At 47.8% G+C, this 25,233-nt stretch overlaps 1 protein-coding gene across 2 annotated transcripts; it reads left to right on the forward strand.

Moving 5' to 3' along the window:
* The first annotated feature begins 10,236 nt into the window (after positions 1–10,236).
* Positions 10,237–24,519, forward strand: rgs17 (regulator of G protein signaling 17). 2 transcript variants are annotated; one of them, XM_049009763.1, is made up of 6 exons: positions 10,237–10,376; positions 12,679–13,044; positions 17,980–18,110; positions 19,942–20,016; positions 20,667–20,898; positions 22,148–24,519. In XM_049009763.1, the coding sequence occupies exons 3-6, from the start codon at positions 18,004–18,006 to the stop codon at positions 22,334–22,336; spliced, it is 603 nt and encodes a 200-aa protein (XP_048865720.1). In that variant the 5' UTR covers positions 10,237–10,376; positions 12,679–13,044; positions 17,980–18,003; the 3' UTR covers positions 22,337–24,519. The 2 variants fall into 2 exon arrangements, with proteins under 2 accessions (XP_048865720.1, XP_048865721.1); XM_049009764.1 differs by having other exon boundaries at positions 20,670–20,898.
* The last annotated feature ends 714 nt before the right edge of the window (positions 24,520–25,233 follow it).

The raw sequence follows: 25,233 nt of genomic DNA on the forward strand, positions 1-25,233 counted from the left end.
ACAGTGACTTTGGGAAGTCCTTCTGATGCCACTTGAGTGACATGTGGTTACCAAGGGCCACTGCGGGGCCACTGCGGGGCCACTGCGTCACATGGTTGTCGACCATGTTTTGTGGTCATGTGCTGTAATACCCTGTCACTGTTTGGTTTTTTTAGCTCGCCATTCGTATAGGAACCGTTTATAGCTGCCTGCTTCAAGTGTAAGATTAAAATAAACCAGGGTTCTGAGCATAGATTATCTGAAGGAAAAATATATTCACTCATTATTGGTGATATCGCGCTTCGTGATGGATGGATGCATTCCCCATAGCTTGGACTTCACAGTCTCCAAGTTAAAAAGGTACTTTAGAACGGCTGAGTGGAATGGATTCATAATGCAAATTTACGCAAGCGAATGCTAATTCCACTAGTGTTTGATGCTTGCATCAGAAGGTAATTCTCAGAGATGTGCTAGAAAATTAGGAAATTAGCACATAAATCATGAAGTACACCGTGTGCACAGTAAAAAACCCTTCGGTTTCGCGTCACTGTCACTCTCCAAACCCGGCAACGCCTTTACCGAGCCGACCCGTCTGCAGGGGCAAACCCAAGTACGCTGGAACACCTCGGCCCGGTTTCTGTGTGCTAGTGGAAAAGTGCCACTAGTGATTAATCATCTCATATCTACAGAAAATTGTGAACAGAGGCGAGAGACGTTCTCTAGAGGGAAACTGAAGGAGGGACAGGGAAGGAAGCAGAATGGACAAGCGGAGGACAGATTCCTGGAAGTGATCTAGGGGAGAATAACCGGAGGTGTACAGACAAGCTGAGCCGCCACATTTAAACAGCAGGCTTGTGATTTGTGAGACGTTATGCTTGTCGCGTCCACACCAAGCCAAACACCGACCCACCACTCCCAGCCCCCAGCCCCGCCCCCAGCCCCGCCCCCAGCCCCGCCCCCCCAGCCCCGCCCCCAGCCCCGCCTCCCTGCATTCCGAAGTGCACGTGCAGCTCATCCACGTGATTAATTGGCTTGGTGGGAAAGTACCTGGTTTTCAGCCCCCACCTTCTTGGTTATTGGGTGTCCCCCCCCTCCCCCGACTGTATGCCTTTTTGCAGCCTGCACTGCTGCTGTCCCTGCACTCTGATCTGCCTTCACTCATTTGCCCTGTGCTCTCTGCATCGCCTTGGTCACATCCCGTCTGTGTTCGCGCTATTGATTTGGGTCATGACCTGGATTTGCTTGCCCTCCTTTTTGACCCTTTGCCTGTTTGTGGACTAAGATTCTGGAAACCCCCATACTTGGACCCGCCTCCCCTACCGTAACATTACAGTGCTGTGGATAGCAGTGTGATCTGACACAGGTACCCATTGGATTCACTCACCATCCGGGCAGGGGGCGCAAATAATGGGGAAAAACATGAATACGAACTAGATAAAGACGCAGCCGCCCCCCACCCCCGCACGGGAGGAGGAACGGCAGATGAGTCACCCTGAGCTTCCTCTGCTGCCTTTATTACCGTCTCCCCCGAACTGTCACGTCCATGAGAGGCATCAGAGGGAAAACAGTCAGACGTGCGAAAGGGCGTCACTGGGAAAGGTGCACGACACCGGCGGCTCTGCAGTCATTCTTCTTAATTAAAAGACAGAGGCAGTGATTAAAGACAGAAAGGGTCTCATAGTGGTCTGTACTTACAGAGGGTCCCGTTCCTGCCTGGGCTCTCCCAGCTCCGAGTTTCCTGGCAGGGAATCCCGATCACTGCAGCCCTAATCGGGCTATGTAGCCACTGGGAAATGACTGATTGCTAAATGGCTGTTTCATTCAATTTAAGACCCCCTGAATGGATCTTCAGTCTGGTTGAAGTGTAAATTACTGTATCTGTGCACAATCTTTTGTGGTGTTTTGTGAAATATTCCCTTTTTAATACACTTTTCCCCCCAATGTTGTTTGTGTGATAAAGCAAGAATACAGTGTTTTTATGTAACTGGATTTGTGGGTTCAGTGTGAATAATGAGAAGTTCATATTTATATCAAGGGTAAGGTCATGAACAGCCCACAGGTAGCCAGAGGCAGTGCAGCGGGATGAGTGTGGCAGGTGGTCAGAGCAGCAGAAGGTAAGATAGAGTGCAGCTTACTGGCGAGAGTGAGGGAGGGAGAGAGAGAGAGGGAGAGAGATGGAGGGAGGGAAAGAGAGGAGAGGGAGAGAAAGAGAGATGGAGGGAGGGAAAGAGAGATGAGGGAGACAGAGATGGAGGGAGGGAGAGAGGGAGGGTGAGAGATGGAGAGTGACATACAGAAATTCACAGGGGGACAGAGGGGGACATACAGAGAGACAGAGAGAGACAGAGGGGGACATACAGAGAGACAGAGAGAGACAGAGGGGGACAGAGGGGGACATACAGAGAGACAGAGAGAGACAGAGGGGGACAGAGGGGGACATACAGAGAGACAGAGGGGGACAGAGGGGGACATACAGAGAGACAGAGGGGGACAGAGGGGGACATACAGAGAGACAGAGAGACAGAGAGAGACAGAGAGAGACAGAGGGGGACAGAGAGAGACAGAGGGGGACATACAGAGAGACAGAGAGAGAGAGACAGAGGGGGACATACAGAGAGACAGAGAGAGACAGAGGGGGACATACAGAGAGACAGAGGGGGACAGAGGGGGACAGAGGGGGACATACAGAGAGACAGAGAGAGACAGAGGGGGACATACAGAGAGACAGAGAGACAGAGGGGGACATACAGAGAGACAGAGAGAGACAGAGGGGGACAGAGGGGGACATACAGAGAGACAGAGGGGGACAGAGGGGGACATACAGAGAGACAGAGAGACAGAGAGAGACAGAGGGGGACATATAAAGAGACAGAGGGGGACAGAGGGGGACATACAGAGAGACAGAGAGAGACAGAGGGGGACAGAGGGGGACATACAGAGAGACAGAGGGGGACAGAGGGGGACATACAGAGAGACAGAGGGGGACAGAGGGGGACATACAGAGAGACAGAGAGACAGAGAGAGACAGAGAGAGACAGAGGGGGACAGAGAGAGACAGAGGGGGACATACAGAGAGACAGAGAGAGACAGAGGGGGACATACAGAGGGACAGAGAGAGACAGAGGGGGACATACAGAGAGACAGAGAGAGACAGAGGGGGACATACAGAGAGACAGAGAGACAGAGGGGGACAGAGGGGGACATACAGAGAGAGACAGAGGGGGACATACAGAGAGACAGAGAGAGACAGAGGGGGACATACAGAGAGACAGAGAGAGACAGAGGGGGACATACAGAGAGAGACAGAGGGGGACAGAGGGGGACATACAGAGAGAGACAGAGGGGGACAGAGGGGGACATACAGATAGACAGAGAGAGACAGAGGGGGACAGAGGGGGACATACAGATAGACAGAGAGAGACAGAGGGGGACAGAGGGGGACATACAGGAAGTAAAGATGCTTTGCGGGCCCCGGCTTCCAGGCAGGGGCCTCCCAGTGGCCAGACATAGAGCTTCCACACAAACGGGCAGCATTCATGTAAAAACAGATTTCTGCCCTGTTGTGCAAAATATCACCTTTTATTTCCTGCGGCCCCATTACCAGCCTGCGGGGTTTTATTCAGGCCGGCGTGGTTATTCGCCGCAAACCACCAATCACAGCTGTGTTACAGTTTCACAGTTTTTATATAAACTGCCCTTTATATAAAAAGCAAGACAATGTTTTTTTTTTTTTTTATCCAAAAGCAACTCATTTTATTTACTCAGTTCATTGTTATTTTAATGTGATGATGCTTTTTTGAATGCGGGTGTTTGAAGACACAGTAAACTATGCTGACCTTGATGGCATCACGTGACTGAGGAATTAAGAGGTATGTAGGTAGAGGTATTGCAATGATTAAGGGATTAACGGGTTTGTGCTGTGACTCTGGGTCACTGCTGTTGTACCCTCAAGCTTTCAGTTGTGTAAAGTTTGACACAGTCAGTTATTTCTTAATTTAAACATCAGCAGTAACAAGCAACATGTTCAGACGAACTCAGCCACTGAGAAACTTAAACCCTCGGGAAAAGCAGCCTTAGTTACACTTTCACTGCCTCACTTCTGAGGTAATTGGTATTCAGCGGCACATTATAAAGAGCACCCCCCCCCGCGCCCCCCCACTGTGAATTCATCAGATTGATATCAGCAGCGGAATAAGGCTGATTACACGCCTTTATCTCCGAGCTCCAGAACCCGCACCTTCGCTCGTCCGGATGAGCTGCCCCGGGTGCCAGTCTGACGGACCGCTCTCTCACCCTGACCCTGTGGGCTTTTTCAGTCTCACCAGTGGGAGGTCAAAGGTCAGTCAGGTTTAGGCTGCATCCTTTGCTGCTGTGACTCGAGTGGAGGACCCCAGCAGGTGACTTGGGCTGGACCACAAAAGCACATTTCATTTGCTCCTGAAACCAATTACTGCGGCACATAAGTCATACGTCAGAGGCACTCATAAATCTGCTGTGTGTCCTTGCTAGAAAACATGTCAGTGTCACCTTATTAAGCCTATTTTATATATCATATGCCATATTCTGCTCCCTGGCCCCGTCTGTGCCTCCCCTCCCGTGGGTCACATGGTCAGGAAGATGCGGGGGTGGTAAAACAGGCCACGCTGTTCCTCCCTTTCCTGCCATGAGATGTGGATGAGCACCCATGCTGTGGGTCCGTAGCAGAGCACATACTTAGTGATGCCGTGACCGTTACAGACGCGCTTTCGGCGAGGCGGGCAGACGTCTCCCCCAGAATCCCGTGCCTCAAGGCCAGACCGTCCTACCTGGCTCTGCGGAGAATGCTGCACCCCAGCTCACCCGGAGCCTTGTTTACAGGTGATGTCATTCCTCCCGCCGTGAACGTGGCGCCGGACCCGTCCCACCGCCCCCCCAAAGCCTGCAAGCTGGCCAGCAACCCGGTGACCATCTGGGGGCTTCTGAGTGAGTGTGCCCCCCCCCCCCCACCGGTGCAGATCACTAAGCCGCCTGATAAACACAGCAGACAGACCGTCTGTCCGCAGCAGAATAATTCCAATCTCCACACCACCACAATTAACAAATCCTACTATTACAGTACTACTTATTTATTTGTTTACTCTGTAATGCGCCCCCCACTGCCGCACTGTTAGCTATGCTTCATAAGTCGTGCCCAGAGAACACAATTCAGTTTATTGGCAGTGGTGCTGGGGGGGGGTCATTTTTCAAGGATATGAAAGAGATATCAGATGAAAATGCCATCCCTCTGTCGGAAGGGAGGGGGGATTATCCGCATTGTACTGCAAACAGCTCCTGCTAATGTCCCCCCCATCCTCCTTCCCACATCTAATATATATACTGCTCTGTTGCTGCTGCTCTGTTGCTGCTGCTCTGTTGCTGCTGCTCTGTTGCTGCTGCGCTGTTGCTGCTGCTCTGTTGCTGCTGCTCTGTTGCTGCTGCTCTGTTACTGCTGCCTCTTTTTTTGTCCAGCTGCTAATTACGATTCAGATGTTCCTTCCTTGCAAGAAATGAATGCGGCTTTCCTTACATTAGCCATCTAGCAAAAAAATGACTTATAGGCCATTATGGTGCCTGCAGTTTTATATATTGCGGGCTGCGGGGGGGGGGGGGGGGGGGGGGCAAGAGAATCATCGGTGTCTTTAATCTGTTTTTTTTTTTCACGTGTCCCAGGCTGACAATCTGAGATCCATCTAGCTCTTAATTAATAACGGTAAATCGATCGCACATTTGGGCGATAACCAAACCATTAATGAAATGCTCTCTTGAAAGAAAAAGAGAAGAAAGAGAAGCAAAGGGGCTCCAACGCTTTTCTGGCCTTGATTCGACTTTGAGACGCCATTAGCTGCGATGCCATTAGTCGGCACTGCAGCACCCATTTCCTGTGATTCATGAAATCCTCCGTCGGTAATGTTCACTCCAGCTCTCTGTGTAATTTTTAGGTCAAGGCAAACGGATCTGTTTGCAGTATGAAGTCCACGTTTGAGATGTTGAAGCTTCAGCTGTCTTTGTGCAGAGGTTGGTGGTCTTCTCCGACATTGGACACAGGTCATCTAGGTACATGGACCGCATCCTGAAAAAGGTCCCGCATCATCCTGGAAGCTGGGCAACGGTGAAGGTTTGACCTCCGTAGGACACTACGCCCCCCCGTCAGCGCCCCAGTCCGCAGCCAGCCGCTCACACTCCATGTACTGTATGCCTGCGTTGTGTTTATGAGGTAGCTGTTTGCCAGGGGGGAGAATCTGTTTTCATGAACAGCCCGTAAACAATGGACACTCCCCACGATAAGCGCTTGAGTCACTGTCATCGTGTTCACTGTTGGATTCTGCTAAATATAGCCTCAGTTCTTTTCCCCAATGTTTCATTTTCTTGCTCCTTTTTAAAAAATTCTGCACAAAAGAGGAGGAAGACAAAGAGAAAAAAATAAAAAAACCAGACAAACAATAACGGCTGTAAAATAAAAAGATTCAGGTCCGGTCGTCCTAAAAAATAGAATAAAAGGCTGCTGGGTAGCACACATTCAAAAGGCAGGTGTGCACCATAAAGATGAGGTCATTCGCTTACATCTTGGATCAAACTCTGCAGTGGTCAAAAGATAAACCTTTCCCGATCGAGGTAAATTTACGAGATGCTGAAATGTGCCACCATCCTCTCGTCATATGAATCATCCATGTTTCCCATATATATGGCAGAATTGAGAATAAAGACTTCGACTTGACTTATGTGAGACCGTGACCAATGTAGACCTCATGCATGCCACGGTGCTGAGAATGACGCCGGTAGCATCGGCAAACGGAGACATAAATCCTTAGAGAGGAAGATGCCTGAAATGAGGAGGGCTTGTGTTTTGGACAGCAGTGTTAACAAGGTGATGTTTGTGGGGGTTTATTTCACAGCAAAGAGGTAGATAAGCAGAGTAAGTGGCAGCTGTTGGTGTCGGTCTGATGGAGTCTGTGCTGTTTGATAATGCCCTTATTTTCTCCGGTCTTCTCCCATTAATCGTAGTGTTTTCCCCTTTCATTCGTGGCATAGCGACCTGCTCTGTGAATGACTGCCGGGCAGCTTTTCCGAAGGTATGTCCTCCGTCACAGATCACAGGCCGTCCCGATTTCTCTGGTTAGTGTGGAAATCTTCCGGCGATAAGTGGCACCAAGCGACTAACCTTCAGAAATGCAAATAACTCAGAACTTCATCGTTTCATCTCAATAAAAACTAAATAAAGGTCAGGGCAGTCGCAGTCATACCGATAAGGCAGGCTGACCTTACTGCTCTGTCGCGTTTTCAGCGATGTCCCTAGAAAACAAGCCCGGCTTGTGTACCTCTGCACATCTTCCCTGTTGCTTGGAGAAAATTAGAAAACCTCAAGGCAGCAAGAACAACCATTCTGGAAGCTTGAATAGTCACTCTCTGGGTTTAATAAGATCACCACAAGGTGGGGAAACAACTTCCCTTCAATGTGAGATTATTGCTAGACGGCACAGATACTGCTATCATGTTTTATGAGACTTTGAGACTCTGGGATGTGAATCTGGCTTCAGGGATGGAGGAACCAAGCAATGGATCTTAAAATTTATGGATTTTCTTTCTTTGGGGAAGAGTTCTGTCCTTTTGCGTCTGTTCTACTTCATCCATTTCTATCCAGGCGTCACAATGCATCGTTCAAACCAACCCCCTCCCCCCAGAATGACATTCTAGTGTAAAGTGAGATAGAATCCACGGGGGACTGTGGTAGGACTGCAATTATGGCTATTTTCAGAAGAGCCCCCCGTGATGCATTGTTTAGGTGGGATGTTGTTCTTCAGCCGAACAGACTGTGTTCCCTAATAACGGGGACCATGTAGGTCAAGTGGCCATCTCTGCAGATGGAAGATTGAACGCCCCCCTTACATCCTCGGTAAACAACTCGCCCTTATTTACATACTGACGAGCACAAGGCCACCGACAAAGGAACAATGCTCAAGCGAATCATTTTAAGCGCTATACACACGCGTGCTTTCTCTAAATCAGAATTGATAGCACTGAGAAAACCTATATACCGATATTTCTGTTTTAAAGACGTCAGCCGAGGTGATTAAACTCCAGATTACAACCAGTTTATGCACGTATTCTCTGATGGAGCTGTCAGTTTTATTAAAAATCTGCGAAGATGTGAACGGGTCCACATTAAACCCGTTCGTGTGAAGTACAGGGAAGTAACCGAGACACCGGTGTGTAAATCTTTGCTTTAGCTAGACTGAGTGGGCAACAAGGTTTTAGCGCCTCCTGGTGGTAAGACATCGATCTCGATCTCTCTGCGAAGGAACAGGTGTTTTGATCTGGTGCGATCTCAACAGACGTGTCATTTTTCATTTGCTCTACAACGTTTAAAGAAAAATTACATTTCTTAATTTTATTTGAGTGTTTCCAAATATATGTTGTTTTCAGTGTTTCACGTTTGCTGTAACATTTTGTAAATTCAGCACAGTGCTTGTGTGAATAACTTATCCCTAATATCAATATGGTAATGGCGTCTCGATAAATCGTCGGTGTCATAAGCTTATCTTTGAGTGCAGAGGAAGACTAAAAAGTACTGTATAATTTGTAGATCATGTGTACCATGTAATTAGAAAAACATTTACAGATGATCGCGCAATGTCTTGTTTTTAAATGTGTGCTGTTTTACTTACATTTGTGAACAACATGAAGACAGCATGTTGACATGTGTTTGTGGTTTCTGACCATTGATCAGCCCCGTAATTTGTCTGAAGTGTTACCCTGAATTACCCTTGCATGTACCGTAGTACAATACAATCACTCATGTCATTTTTTTAGCTTTAGTATACATATGACTATTTTACAGCTTATTATAGTATGGCGGGAACAATATGTACAATATTTATGCACTTTCTATTCTTGTTAACTGACGAAACTGATCTCCTTGTAAATACGCCTATCTATAAACCAGTTCGGTGGAATTATTTGCAAATCTTGGCCGGGGTCCTTCTCTGTCACTTTTAGGATTTTATTGAGATTCTGTAAAAATTTTCCTGGTCTGTTATTTTAAAGGAACAAGTAATTAAGCTCAAATGTAACACTAAAGAATAAGTTTTAAAGGAATTTATAAGAAAATTATACATTCTCAATCAGTGTAATTTTTGTAAGGTATACCCACAAACCGCAGGTGTAACCACGTGACGAATATGAGAGCGTACGATTGGCTGCCGCTACTCATGTGGGGAGGATTGAAATGTCGCGCTTTAGCTTCTGTACTATGCAAATGTTTGCATAGATTGTGATTTTTGTATATATTCCTGCAGTTTTGTCCCACTTAATGTGAAGTCTCTCCCCTGGTGTACTAGAGAGCATGTTTGGCTGAATGTACACATTGAAATAATGCCCCTGTACCTCCTCCTGGTAACAGAAGGTAAAAAAATATACCTTTCTCTAGACGCCAAAAAAAACACTGCCGGAAAACCAGACTATATGCCCATAATATATTTATTTATGGTTAATTACTGTGACTGTGTCTTATTTTGTTTCGTTTCCCTGGAGGTTGTTGGTTTTAATTGGTTTATTTTATGTGCTTCAGGTTGTAAGATGATTAACTTGGCAATGAAGAAATGTTTTAGCGGAGGTGAATCCCTAAAAAATGCCCTTAGAGGGTGTTAAACGTGCCGACGCGAAGCTGTAACGAAATTCTTTGGTTATATTAGTGAAATATAAATAAAACACATATGATTACAGTCAGTTAAAATTAACATTAAAAGACTGTAATGGTGGCTTCATTTTCACATTTATGCGCTTACACACACACACACAGAGAGAGAGAGAGAGAGAGAGAGAGAGAGAGAGAGAGTGCAAAACAGTGATTAATGCACCCGAGGTTATTGAATACATATACAACTTTAAGACCCAGGTTTATTGTTGGTCGTTAATCTGATTAATGCAATAGTTAAATCTGGTTAGTATCTTTGCTTTGATGGGAAGCACGAGAGCCTCGGGAGTTTAATCTATTTTTGATATAACAATACGGGCCTGAGAGCGATTCATCCACAATTGAGTGTAACTTTGATCCGGGACTGTGGGACTTCGGCAAGTACCGGCAGTCCTTTGTTTTTTTTTACTTTACTTTTCAGCACCCCCTCCCCCCTTTGCCATGCAGCATCTTCACGGTAGGAGCGCCGCAGCCCCCATGCCGGCGCCGGGTCTCTGCACGATCGGAGCGCGTCCAACGCGCCTGCGCAGTGCGCCTCCGCCACCTCGGTGCTGAAGTTGGGCGGATTGGAGGAAAGACACCTCCGATGGAAACCGCGGCGGCGGCGGCGTGCATGCGGACTGTGCGGAACAGCCATCGGGCAGCATCTCGGCGCGGCAGCAGACTGTCATCTTACATTTAAAAAAGGGTAAGGAGCTGCATGTATCCCCGCTACATGTAATGCATGTCATGATAATTCCCCAGAAGGTGTTGCTTTTTCATCGTGCAGAGAAAAGGGGGTGAGATACAGCACATACTGGAGGGGTCGTGCTTGTTTTGGTATCTTTTTTTCACCCGGAGTAGGGGTACTTTCTTCCCCGCCCCCCTTCCCCTGGCCGGATTTGAGAGGCTTGGTTCTGGTTGTGGCGCCTTGCCCTGCTTCAGATGCCCGGGGCTGCTTGGGGCCAGCTGCGGCTGCGGCGCAGACACACCGGCGCAGAACGGCCGCATCCCGGCGCCCTAATGCACGATCCCGCCGGGAAAGGGGGAGAAGAGAACCGAAATGTACCGGCGCTGTCATCAGCCGGGACCAAGCGGTCGGCCCGCTTTGCTCACGCTGATCCAGCCTGAGAAAATGTGGGCATGTCCGCTTGCTGTAGTCGGAAGATTTTTTAAACCCCCCTTTTCCCGTTGTACGGTTTCAAGTAACAAAAACGCCCACAATGTACACCGCCGAGAATTGACAGTACATTTAATGCGATCTATCTATCTATCTATCTATCTATCTATCTATCTATCTATCTATCTATCTATCTATCTATCTATCTATCTATCTATCTATCTATCTATCTATCTATCTATCTATGTTAATTAGGTACAGATTTCTTTTTGCAAATTGGAAAGTCTGCGTCTATGTGATTATGTCAGCAGTTTTGATTACATGCATATGCGATTGTAACTAATTTGCTAATTGTATGCATTTTTAATTTAATAATCTGCAGCGGCAGCCTTTAGCTACCTGTCAAATGTCAGATGGCTATAAACGCGTGTTCGCCCTGTCTTATCCGATGCTGTGTGTTTTCTTTATTGTTCCAGATGCTCTTACAGATCAGCATTGCTGCGTCCGATTTTTTTGTTGCAATTGGAAACGATCTCCTTGCGATTTTGAATCTTAAACTATGTTTAAAAAACGAGCGCCCCGTGCCAGCATTTTGATAAATTGAGACTTGATTCCTGTAAAATTACAACGCTGCCGATACATTTCTATTTAAGTCTGATGTTACTCATTTGTTCAGTCGAACTCCATTGAAGAACAGATGCTTCTGCAAACTAGTCATAAAACACACACACACCACACATGTGCACATGAGCACAGTCACACACACCACACATGTGCACATGAACACAGTCACACACACCACACGTGCACATGAACACAGTCACACACACCACACGTGCACATGAACACAGTCACACACACCACACATGTGCACATGAACACAGTCACACACGTGCACAGTCTCACACACACATGTGCACACACATGTATATACATGTGAGCAGTGTATCTCTCTCACACACACACACACACACACACACACACACACACACACACACACACACACACACACACCCGAAGGCGGCCCCAGTTTCCCACAGAGGAGTCTGTGATGGTGGTCTCACGGCTCCAATGCAGGTGCCGCTCGGTGGGTTTGTGTTTTTCCGGTACCCTGTATGACCTGGTGACATGTATCTGCAGGACCTGCAAGGCCTGTGCGCGCTGGAGGTCCCTCAGCAGACCGGCAGGGTGACATGCACAGCTCTGCCTTGCCGTTCGGTTTTGACGGACAGGAAGTCGACGCCCTTGGCGCTCTGTTGACGTCCGGGTTTATTTTCCCGGTGATTTCACAGCTGACTGAAAACGAGGATTCATTTGCTGTGCTGAAAGTGTGTAGCTGAGTGAATTCTGACCTCGTGTCCCTAATTCTGTGTGCAGCTTTTCTGTTTAACATTGTAACCTGTGGTATTTTTTATCATTAATAAAATCGGTATTGATAAAAGTTTCACTGGTTCATTTGACCAGAGGAAATGTGTATAAACCTAAGGGTAAAAATGTGCATTTATGAATCATTTCTGTTGTTGCAATTCTTTGGATTGCCCTGGTAAGTATAAGGACAGGCAATGCTGGCTTTCATTCTTTCTCACTTTGGCTTCTCCTCATGCTGAAAGCTCTGCAGTGATGATACTCTTCTGAGAAAATGTCCTTACGTTTCACTTTTCCCGTTAGCCAAGGAGCCATGTGAGCAGGCGTAACTGTCGGCGGTGTGATTTTTGCTTAACATAGTCGCTGTAGCACAGGGCAGGTCTGTGAGCCCCTGTCTCCATGAACCTGCAGTCATGGTCCATATCACAGGTGCAGAAAGTCCACCACGCCTCATTTGATGGGACACACTGGCAAACCTCAACACCCCAAGAATATCTGGTCCAATCGCATGGTTCCTGTCTTGCAGATGTGATTGTCTTGCCCTCTGGAGCATCTCGGTGATGAATGGTCTTGAGTTCTGCTGAGGATCAGGTGGTGAAAGGTGGTGTCCAGACCCAAACGCAGACCAGCACCGCCTCCGTCGTCTACCACAGCTCCACCCCGAGACAACCCTGGAAGACACAACCTGAAGGAGACCCTCTGGTCCAGCCTGACCCTCTTATCTTCCCACCTGGCCTCCTTCCCCGCCTGGTCAGGGATGGTGAAGGGCGTGCCGACTGGAGGCTGCCCTGCTCTCCCCTGCTTGTTTCTCCTCCCATCCTCCTCCACATGATGCTCTTGTCACCATGATCGCCCTACCTAACCAGTCTAAGGACACCTGCTAATTCGTCCGGTAGGTTGGGTAACTCTTCGAACCACGGCGTATCAGACTTAACTCGTATAATCCCAGAGCATGCATGCTTGTCTAGATGCGAGTCTTCTCTATTCTGCTGGCCAATTGAGGCTTAAACGCTTTTATCGACGCCGAAATTCAGCACCGCTAAACATTGATTCACCTGATGTGTAGGTGGGCTGTAATATAACTCTCAGTGGACGGGGCATCAGGTCGTAAACAAGGACAGAAAACATTTGTAATCATAATAATCTGCTGTAATTTATAACGAATGCCTTTGCCTCTGCTACTATGGCGACGTTATTATTAAATTATTATAATTATTAAAGAATTTGGGGAAGCAGTTGGCGTTAGTTTCAAAAGAATAAGGTTATGAAATGGACGATTATTAAAAAGGCGTTTTCAGTGATACGAGGATTCACTGTGTGGGATTCTGCCAGATTAATCCAGTTGGCAAGATTCCGGCTATGAATCCTTACAGAATATCCATTGGAAAATCGCCAGTTTGAGTGCGTTTAGCGTTTTCTGTGTGAGAAGGTACAACCAGCACCACGAACTCATCAGGAAAATTGTGACAACAGGCATATTTCTCCCAAGCTAAAGAGTTTGACTGTCCTAGTTAAAGTTTGATTTAAACATCCAGCTATCATGTTTGATTTAAACATCCAGCTATCATGTTTGATCGCATCGCAGGAATGCGCTTTGCTACAGACATTGCGTGCCCTTCACCCAAACGCAGGTTAAATGTGCTTTCTTAATCCTGACCATTTGTACTGGGAATCCTGCCGGGAATGGGATGAGTACTGGGAAGTCCATTTTCGAGGAGTCGGCACAGCCTCAGTTGGTGATGCCATCAAGGAATCTTCCGGAATGCAGAGCTCAGGTTTCGATGGTGTGGCCGCAGCCAGTTGTTGGGGGCCGGCTGTTGCTCCAGTGTGAACGACCTCTATTGAAATCTGTGACATGAAATGGCATCTGAGGACATACAGGAAGCAGCATAATTGTAATTAACTGTAGTGATCTCTGCCTATATCTTGCTCCACTATCTATGGCATACAGGTGAAATGTTCAGTAACTGGAAGCATATTTGTAATTGTGACAGCATTCCTCATGCACTCGTGACGGTCTGGTGTCTCATGTAGAGCGAGCCTGACAGCTTCTGCAACCCCGTAGTATAGAATTGACCGGAATACGAAGCACTTTCCATATGTTCCTGGGGGCTAGAGGAAGCCATTGGGCTCAGCGTGTACCGAGCCTGGCTCTGGGCTGCTCCGCTTACATCCCGCGTCCACCACTGGGGGCTGATCTGCTCACGTGTGAAAGCACTGGCCCTGGTGGGAGGGGCCCTTTCACACAGGGCCCTGTTTTGCATCATGGGGGGCATTTTCCGCTTGTTGACTGAGAACTTAGGTGTTGCTCATTAATCTGCCAGAGTTTTGCGTGTTGGTCTGAAGGGAACAGTATGGGGGCGAGCGTTTGGGGGGGGCAAGATGGCTGCTGAGATGGGGGCATCGCGGGCTCATGATAGCGGCACAGACATGTGTGGTCATAAAAATCAAATGTATCATCAATATTATTGGTAATATATATGTTGATTATATTTTAACTGACTAGCTGACTAGCTGTTCTTTATAAAGAGGACACCATTCCCAGAATTCTGGTTCCTTAACTCTACATTAAATTATTTAGAAAAAGGGCTTTGAAATGTCACCCAGCCAAAAAAAAATCCATGGACACGAAGGACTGCTCGGGCTCCGGGTTCCGGTGAATTCCGCACCTCTGAGTGCCCATAACTGGAGCCGAATATCACCGAGAAAAGTGCCAGTCGCTCTTAATAAGAGGAATACTTCAGAAACACTTGTATAAACAATGGAATTTCGCAAAAATCTGAGCAAAGCGTGCTGACAGATTACAGTTCTGCCGCCCTGTGTGTGTGTTCGGCGTGAGGCTAGCCGTCAGGTGCTGAACTCCGGTGAGGCCTGTCTGGAGTCGTGCCAGGGTGCTTCTTGAAGGTTACCGTGGTGATTAAATTTGTGTGCCCAGTGTGACATCAGTAACAGTCCATGCCTTGGGGTAGTTTGGCTGATGTGGTTATGCTGTACGCCGGTGTGCTGGTTTATGTAAATCCGCATTCAAATGTGAAAAACTTTTGGTTAAGGTTAGGGCTGGGTAGGGGTTAAGGTCGTTATTGTTGGGATTAGGGTTTTATCCATGTAAATGAATAAATGGTCTCCACCTAGATATAATTACAGACCTGTGTGTGTGTGTGTGTGTGTGTGTGTGTGTGTGAGAGAGAGAGAGAGAGAGAGACTGTTATAGGTACACAAAAACCCAGAATTCCCTCCATCTCTCCAGCACACAGAATAGCACATGAGGTGAATTCTCCCTCCCTCCTATCCTCTACTCGCTCTTTCTCTCTCCCCCTCTGTGTGTGTGTGTGTGTGTGTGTGTATCCCATGAAGTGTGTCCTGTGAGGTCACGTGTGTCTGGATTCCCGGGGACCTTCTCATCTGTGCTGCAGAATCTCAAAGACATAGGAGAATGAAGCATCGTTGTGAAAGGGGGCCTGTCACATGACTCCATCTCACCCCAGGACACCCCCCACCCCCAGTAGTGCCTAATATAAATGGACAAGCCAAGTCTGCACCGTGCTCAGCAGGGGGAGCACTCTCGTGTATCCTCTGATAACTGTGTGGTGTCGGCGGTTGGATATGAGGCAGAGAGGTAGATGGAGGGATTATGTGAAGGGGTGGAGGTGGAGATGGAGGTGCAGGGAGGTGGCTTTCCCACAATTCAGTGCGTTTACCGAGAAAGTGTGAGTGTTTTTATTTGCTGGATATTACCTTCAAACACGCACCAGTATGGATCCTCTAGGCCGGTTGTAATCGCCAATGTTTGAAGGCCTGGTTACACACATTTAGCTGCCTTTTAAACACACATTTCTTGCTGTGGGTGCCTCTGAGATGTCAAATAGCACTTATCTCCTATAAATCACGCGCATAAATGTATTGTGCTAACAGCAGCACGCCGGACTTACAGAGGCCTGAATATTTTTCACTCTGCATTTTAGCATTTCTATGAGCTGCTTCTACGTTTTAATCACATATCTGCAGAGGCAAAGAAATGTAAAAGAAAACAGTCAGACCTCGGTATCAACGGTTTCAGTAACCCCCGGTTTTAGTTTGCAGTTTACCGCAATCCAAAAAATTGTTTAAGTATTCCAGAAATAGTTCATAAGTTTCAAACTGTGTGCCAAGTGAGTACAGGCTGTAATCCGGCGAGTGCCCACAATATGCTATGATATTTTTAAACAAATAAATATTTCTCTTTACAGATTATGTACAGGTACATGATATAATATTTTTCATTGTAAAATGTATAACAGTGGCCTGTGTTTTTCACATATTGGTAATGTCTTACTGTACGTAATTTAGCAGTTAAACCATATGTGTGCACATGAAAATCACATTATATGGGGGATCCGCAGATGATTCGCTGTTATCCACAGCGTCGGCTATCGTAGGCCGTGGAATGTATCACCCGTGGACACAGTATTGCGCAGCCATTATTTTTATCAGTTTAGCTTTACTTAGTTCTTAGTATTCAGCTCCTTTAACTGGTTTTCAGTTATTAAAATCAGACTTCCATACCATCCTGGCGATATTAGACTAAAATGTATCGGTTGTTGGCACTGACGATATCAGATATGTATTTAAATATATCGGTTATCATGTCGGTCATAATCTCCATATCGGGGCCTCGCTGCTTTGGATCTGCTAAATCTTTAGCGTCTCTTAAATATGTATAATTTATTGCAAAATGTATTGTATCGTTCCCAATAGTACGACCTTGTGGCCTAGGATCAAGAATCTGGGGGGAGTTTGGAATGGAGAATGGAGCTCCACTGTGTTTCCAGATTGATAAAGGATCAGGATGGAGGATCCGGAGATTCCAGGATCTGTCTAGGTTGGAGTTAGAGCGTGAGTGGGTGAGGGTTAGAGCGTGAGTGGGTGAGGGTTAGAGCGCGAGTGGGTGAGGGTTAGAGCGTGAGTGGGCGAGGGTTAGGGCGTGAGTGGGCGAGGGTTAGAGCGTGAGTGGGTGAGGGTTAGAGCGTGAGTGGGTGAGGGTTTGAGCGTGAGTGGGTGAGGGTTAGGGCGTGAGTGGGTGAGGGTTAGAGCGTGAGTGGGCGAGGGTTAGAGCGTGAGTGGGCGAGGGTTAGGGCGTGAGTGGGCGAGGGTTAGGGCGTGAGTGGGCGAGGGTTAGGGCGTGAGTGGGTGAGGCTTAGAGCGTGAGTGGGTGAGGGTTAGAGCGCGAGTGGGTGAGGGTTAGAGCGTGAGTGGGTGAGGGTTAGAGCGTGAGTGGGTGAGGGTTAGAGCGTGAGTGGGTGAGGCTTAGAGCGTGAGTGGGTGAGGGTTAGGGCGTGAGTGGGTGAGGGTTAGAGCGTGAGTGGGCGAGGGTTAGGGCGTGAGTGGGTGAGGGTTAGGGCGTGAGTGGGTGAGGGTTAGGGCGTGAGTGGGTGAGGGTTAGAGCGTGAGTGGGTGAGGGTTAGGGCGTGAGTGGGCGAGGGTTAGAGCGTGAGTGGGCGAGGGTTAGGGCGTGAGTGGGCGAGGGTTAGGGCGTGAGTGGGTGAGGCTTAGGGCGTGAGTGGGCGAGGGTTAGAGCGTGAGTGGGCGAGGGTTAGGGCGTGAGTGGGCGAGGGTTAGGGCGTGAGTGGGTGAGGGTTAGAGCGCGAGTGGGTGAGGGTTAGAGCGCGAGTGGGTGAGGGTTGGGTTGAGTTAGACTTTGTGTGGTTTAGGGTTAGGGTTGAATTAGGGTTAGACTGGGAGTGAAGCATATTGCCTTTCCTCTCAGGATGTGCAGGCTTGATTTGAGGACGCCCCCCTGGGATTCCCCTTCCTCATCCCCCTCTCCACTTTGACCCTCGCTTTGCCACAGGCCCAACGTCCTGACGGTGCTGAAATGCGAAAGCGGCAACAGCCACACGTGGAAGGAGCAGCCGAGCCGCCCGGGGTCCCCAGGTCCAACACGTGCTGCCTGTGCTGGTGCGGCTGCTGCAAGTGCCCCTGGTACGGTCCTCCGCCAGCAGATGGCGCCATCCCCACTATCACGCCTTATTGCAGGCTTCTCAACAACTGTCCCCGATGCTGACAATCCAACTCTGTCAGATTGTTCACAAAAAGACCTCACCAGTTCATTATGGCCACTTCAGAGAGTGGTCACGTGATCATTCGACATGTATGCCACTGGGGTCCTTTTCTGCTGAAGGTGACCACAGGTTGCCTGAAGAAATTACTCACACATAATTAGAGGATTTCCCTCAGTGACAGGTAAACAAACTCCGAAGCTTGTTTGACATAAACGGAAAGGTGTTGGATGCTGTGTACCGTTCTCTTGTTTACACGTATTGTTTCTGGCGTGCATGGAGACGCCCGGAAGCCTGTTTGAATTTTGCTCTTTGAGGTGCTTCTGTAAATTAGCATTTGCTGAATAATGTACATTTATCATGCTAATTTTACAACAGAATAGCCTGTATTGATCAGTATAATTATTGCGTTGCACTTAGCATTCGGTCAAAGTGGTAAAGGTCTTGATTTTCACGACAAATAAATGTAAAATTTTTCAAGCGTGAAAATCTCGAATCCTTACATATTGGCAGCTGTGTAATTATAGTCTCACTTGTGCAGATACCTGAATGCGCTGTTTAGTGGCCTGCGGTGTGACCAGTCACACATCAGCTTGGCTGGGAGAGACGACGCGGTTAAACTCTTTGTCGTAATGCCACTTCCTGCTTTTCATACTACCCATAATTCATCATTGCTGGTAGTGTCACATGACACATTTGTTTTGAATGTAGTCAGACTGACTTTCAGTGAACTCAACATGTGCCACAAGCTTCGCGCAACAGCAGGGGGCGCAGCAGTTAAGAAGCTCAAGCCAAATTGCTTCATTTGATAATGTGTCAAGTCGTGCTTCTGAATTGCTAAGTTTTAAGGAATAATGGCATAGAGCAGAACCATGGGCTGCTTCTGAACTGAACCAAGGTCCAGTTAGCCTGAGGAAGCCCCGTGTCATTGGGAGAACATGCAGACTCCACACAGAGCGGAGGCGGGGATGGAACCCGCCACCCCAGCAGCATGCGGTATCAGTGCCGCCTGCCGTGGTTCGTCCACGGGTACGGAGTGCATGCAGGGAACCCGCCGGCGGCCCCACGCTGGCGCTCTTTTTAGGAGCGGCACAAACACGAATGAGGTGGGAAATAATGAAAAGCCTGAGGGAGCGGGACAATCCTCCGTCTGTGCCGCGGGTCGCCACGGCTACGCCCAATCAGGGCCCTGCGCCATCCAGCCTGAGAATAACTATTTCCAGCCTCGAATCACATGCAGAACAGCTGCGAGGAGCATAACCCCCCCCAGCTAACGAATGCAATTATTCTGGGGCTGAACCTGACTTTGAGGGAGTTACAGGAGGCATGGGTTGTTTTTTTTTGATGGGGTGGGGGGTAAGTGTCACCCCTCTGTGAAGAAATAGATGTTCCCTAGGGGGCAGAGTAGGCTAGTGGGATGGGCCAGAGCAGTCGTCTTTATGGGGGTGTGCTGCAGTGTTTCCAGTCGGCCTAATTTGAAACGTTCAGAACATTTCAGTCACTCTTAGTGGCTCTGGGCTGAATGGCCTGTAGTTCGCTGGTGGGAGGGGGGACCACCTGCTGGAGGCCGTGGCCCCCGGCACACGCGGATTGAAAATGCGTCTTTCTTTGGTTGCGTGTAGATGATACACATACACTTTCATGTGTGTATGTAATAGAGTGAAAACATGCAAGATAATGACATGGCACAGTCTCACGGCAGATCCGTGGAGCCGGTCTCTCACTGCTGAGCTGGGTTGGTGTTTCCACATCAGGAATGAAGACCGGGTGGAGTGTGCAGAGCGACAGACGTGCACGAAGATGGACAGCATTGAGGCTGCAGAAGACCGGTAAGTTTACGGTCAGCCGAAATGGCCACAGGGTCCGAGGCAGAAATGGGGCAGAACTATGGTTTCGTTTGAATGAGGTGCTGGTGAATTCTGGGAAGGGTGCAGCGTGACACGAGCGAGCAGCGTATATAAGTGACTTCATGGCTGTCTGTGACATGGCAGGTTTGTTTGACGTTCTTCCTCTGAGAGGAAAACAGGAAGCGCGGTGCAGCAAAACAGGATGTCACTGTTACCCGGAGAAGCGGTTCACGTTATGTCATTTTTTTCTCACTGGGGAGGGGGCTGCATGGCCGCCCATAACAAGTGCATCAATTATCGAAGACCCAGTTTTTCAGCTGCCTTTTCATTTCGATTTCCTGCCTCACCTTGTCCATGAGCACTCTCCTGCCCCCCCCCCTAGCCCCCCACTGTCCCCATTCACCCTTTACAGCTGCAGGTTGTGGTAAACAGCTGTTCATTCTCACAGAAGTTCCTTACACCCAAAGGCCAGCCGCCTGTTGCCTTAAAGGGCCAGCAGCCTAATTAGGACAGCAGATGTCCCATTACATGAACTCTTGGAAGGTCTCGTTCGCTTTTAATTAGTTGATTGTAATTAGCGCCTGCTCTCCCTTGTCTCTCCTGCTGTGCTCCCCTTTGCCTGGTTTGTGGAGGAGGGCCACGCTGGACGAGGTGCTGTCCTGGTCCCGCAGTTTCGAGAGGATGATGCGTTCGGCGGAGGGCCGGAATGTTTTCCGAGAGTTTCTGCGCTCGGAATACAGCGAGGAGAACCTCCTGTTCTGGCTGGCCTGCGAGGAGCTGAAGAGCGAGATGGACCCCAATGCCATAGATGAGAAGGCCCACATCATCTATGAGGACTATGTCTCCATACTCTCGCCAAAGGAGGTACGGAAAGTAGAGGCCATGAGCTACTGCTCGGGGTTTAGGGCCACCCCAGAATGATGCACCAAAGGAATACCAGTGAAGCTCTTCTGGGCTGAAGAAGAATGCAGAAAATTTCTCAGTTTATTCGTGTGCATCAGCGATGCGTCTCTATGCTCTGCTGGTCTGGACGGTTCCCCTAATTATCAAACGGTAGGCAGGGAATTTCAGCCCGCAGCGTTGGTCCCACCAGACATGCTTTAATTATTTAAAAAAATGAACAACAATAATTACTATGAATGTTATAAAAGATTAACCTGTATTCCAGCCTTAATATCACAGATTTATTTAAGCCACAAAAATGAAAAAGTTTTCCTTTGAAAAAGGATGAAAAAGGATTTAAAAGACACATCAGCAGAGTCTCTGAACCAGATTTTTTTAAAAGGAAATGACTTTATATAATTTTGCGGTTCCCAATCTCCATGGGAATGTTAGCGATCCTTCAAGTCCCACCAGATCTACGCTTGACACGCAGTAAAATGCACAGAGTTTCAGGTGAATACAGGATAATAACCCTATTTTTCTTACCGGCTGTTGGGCTAGAGCTGGGGGGGGGGGGCATGATTGTTGGAGAGCTGTGTCATTCTTGTTATCATCCGTCTCTTGTTGATGACATAAGTAAATGGCGACATCTCCATAGCGACTTACCAAGCACAAGCCCAGCAACCCATAACCTTATCGACTGTTCGCCAGAATTCTGCCTAAACGCTAATGCCATTCATTCTGCTGGAGTAATCAGATTTATTCCATCACTGCAATGGGACTGCATCCGAAAATCCAAACGGCCTCATTATGTCCCCTGGCGTAATTAAACACAGTCATTACCTCCCAGGAAGTGGCCTCACAAATGTGTTTTCGGTGCACTGTGGTCACACTAGCTTCCTGTCCCCCGTGAGGACGGTGACTCGCCCACAGGGTGTCGCTCACATGGTACACAGTCCGGTAACATAGGGAGGCATCTGCAGATCACAATGGGAAATGTTCTATAGTGTGCCCTCTAGTGCATTAGTGGGGTAATTGGAACATCTCTTTTATGTGAAACCTAGACTATTATCACCTAAACGTTTTATCTGAACTAGACCGTGTAGACCATGACTAGACGTCATCACTGAATTTTTAGCGGGACCGAGAAACAGTCGCAGCCCTCTGGGAACGAGCACTGTGGCGCCCCCTGGTGTTTCCTTGCAGTTCAAGCAGCCTTTCATCCCTGCAGGTCAGCCTGGACTCCCGGGTACGGGAAGGCATTAACCAGAGCCTGGCAGAGCCCAACAGCCACATGTACGCGGAGGCCCAGCTGCAGATCTACACGCTGATGCATCGCGACTCGTTCCCCCGATTCCTCAACTCGGCCACTTACAGGGACCTTGTGACCAGTATGAGGAGCAGCTGCCTGGACACTTAAACCTGCGCGAGAAAGGAAAAGAATAATAGGAAACAGAAGCGAAAGAAGCGTAGTGCCGTGACAGAGAAGGTATGGACACCGTGGGTCTGATCCAGAGAGAATCACGAAGCCATGGAAGCGACGCCGCTCTTTCCCACGTCGCCTCCGGCAGCTGCGAAGCAGCGAGTGTCAGGATGGCAGATATTGTACTGTATTCTCAAATCCCTCTCCTTACCCCCCCCCCCTCCCTCTCTCTCTCTCTCTCCTCACATGTTTGAACTCAGCTTCAAAAAAAAATGTTGCTTTGATGAGCTTGAGCTCGGTGAGTGAGAAGCTGACTGACTCTTGGTCTTTGGCCCCATGTATGTTTATTTGTGTTTGGGTTTAACCCTGACAGGCTTCTGATGTAAGTGAAGGGAATGGAAGATTTTCTTGTCATTTTCTTATGGGCAGGGAGCGTTTTTGTGGCCCTGCTTTGTTCCGCTACCAAGCGATTCTTTCAATTTCTGAAACTGGGAAAAATAAGGGCTAAGTGTGTGGCAGCTAGGTGTGTCGAAAAGAGAAAACACCGGAGTAACACGTGAGCGTGTCAGCGAGCCTCGCGCGGCCTATGTGGCGAAAACAGGCTGAGCCCCCCTTCCCCACCCTGACTCTTCTCAATCGGCGTTTTACTGGGAGAAAACCACACAGCCGTACTGGGGACAGGATCCATGTTTGTTCTTTTGTGCGATAAGGTGCCACTTTTTGTTTTAATGGAATGAGTAGGAACTGTTTCGATGCTTCATTGCATTGGGAATTTGATAGTTTGCTTTTTGGGTATATTATCTGCACCATTTTGAATTCTTTCTCGGTGGTATAAGAGGACAACATACGTGGGGTTACCAGCGATATGGGAACCACTGGACAGGAGTTACTGGCTATACTACGATTTTTCTAAGAACAGCCCCGGGTGAATTTCTGTGACAGGGTCTCCCCCCAAGCCACCCCCTCTGTGTTTTCGAAGCATGTATTTTTGGGGAGTGGGGGCTCTGGGTTTAACCAGTCATGTACGTTCTTGGGGGTGAATTCTTGTAGCTTTTCAGAAATGTTTGAAAATGAACTAATTTCAGTTTTCCCTATGGGGGGGGGTCAACTTTTTAAATACCCTTGTTCCTTGACAGAGTAGTTGTACATGCCATATGACCTTACAAAGTTTGTGTTGGGTCTTTGGCCTCTACCTGTCCTGTGCATGAGCAAAATTGTTAGTGTGCATTTATCAGTAATCATTGGACTGGAGTGGTTGAATGACAGTGGATCCAGCCAATAACAGTAGTGTAATTTGCATATATGATTTTCTGGTAAACACAGTGGATAGTGCGCGCTTCTGCTGAAGGCCACACGAGGGCACTGTGCTCAACCCTTCAGTTCTAGAGGAGTCAACAAGAATCCATGGGTCATTTAAGTGCAATTGAATAGTATTCAAGACATCTTAAGTTTGTTTTTTTTTGAACATTCAGGTTTACAAGGTTACTTGTTCTATCCAATCATATGTAGCTAGGAGTCCAGTTTTTGGCATTACGGACACTTGTAAATGTTCCCATTTTGTACAGCAAAATGTTTGCGGCTTGATGTCGGGCCCGAAGCCTGAGATCATCATCATGGTCTGATAAGCTCCATCTAGTTGACCTTTTGGTGTTAAAATAAACACACACACGGTTATAAGTGCAGATGCATGGGCCAGCTCCTGTAGTTCTGTCCTCACATGTTTAAACTTCTGTTTACAAGTATTTTGGTTAGACATGGCGTGGAAATCACGCACAGACTCTGAGTCCCCTGTGTCTCGCTCGTGGAAGCAGCAGAGGGTTTACATGGAGAAATGTAGGGTTATCGCAGTGCACTTACTATCTATCCAGCACTTAAAATAACAGATTTATCCTTTTTTTTAACTGGAGGGGTGACATGCCTTTCACTTTTGTTTAACTATCTAATAAAAAAAAAGCAACAAAACTTACAGATTTGAAGTAATCATCGTCTCTGTTGTAATGAAAATACTGGCCTTATCTACATAGCTTGTCTCTGAGAGTTTCGTTAGGGTATACCACTACCTCTCATGTCGTTTTCAGTGATTTCACATCTAGTTATTGATGTAAACATTTCTATTTAGACCTACTTGAAGCCTAACACTGTAAAAAGAAAAAGAGAAATTTGTGCACGGGGGGGGGGGGGGGGGGGAATATCCCTACAGACTGAAAGTTGACTAGTAGCTGACTTCTTCGTGTTTGTTTGTGTTCAGCTGAAATAGATTTTTAGATATATAAAGAATTCAGGAAATACACTGTTTAAGGGCTAAACTCATTTTGCCTATGCAAATATTTTCACTGTTGTAAAAATCGGAAGTTGGAAACTTCGTGGCTAAATTGAGTGGAATATGGTTTACATCGCCCTCTGCTGGTCATGTTTAGCAAAAACGTATTCATAGTTTTATTTCTATATACACAAACTGAGATAACATAGAGAATATAGTATATGCCTTCGTGATGGTAAGAAAAAAGTATTTATAAATGCTATAAACAAATGTATGTCTTGTCTGAATTGCAGCTGTTATGGCATCCCAGTGGGATGGGAGAATCGTTAGATACGCCCTTCGGGACAGACGCAGCTCGGGGCGTCGTGGCAGCGTGTTGCTGCGTACATTCCTGTCACAGACCCGTGGAAATCGCTTTGGCCGAGAGCCGGGGTTTGGTGGCTAGTTTCTCGCTGCTGGTTCTTATGCCCCCCCAAGGTGCATTTATTTCACTTTCTTAGAGGGGGTTGCTGTGCCGAAGAGCTACGCGGGGCTCTTTACAGAGGCGATACGTTGTAAGAGCAGGTATATCTACCTCTGTGTTTTCCTCTCGCCTTTTTTTCGTCCTTTTTTCCTTTCTGTCCTTGGGACTCAT

The sequence above is a fragment of the Brienomyrus brachyistius genome, chromosome 3, assembly GCF_023856365.1.
Source record: "Brienomyrus brachyistius isolate T26 chromosome 3, BBRACH_0.4, whole genome shotgun sequence".
Lineage (NCBI taxonomy): Eukaryota > Metazoa > Chordata > Actinopteri > Osteoglossiformes > Mormyridae > Brienomyrus > Brienomyrus brachyistius.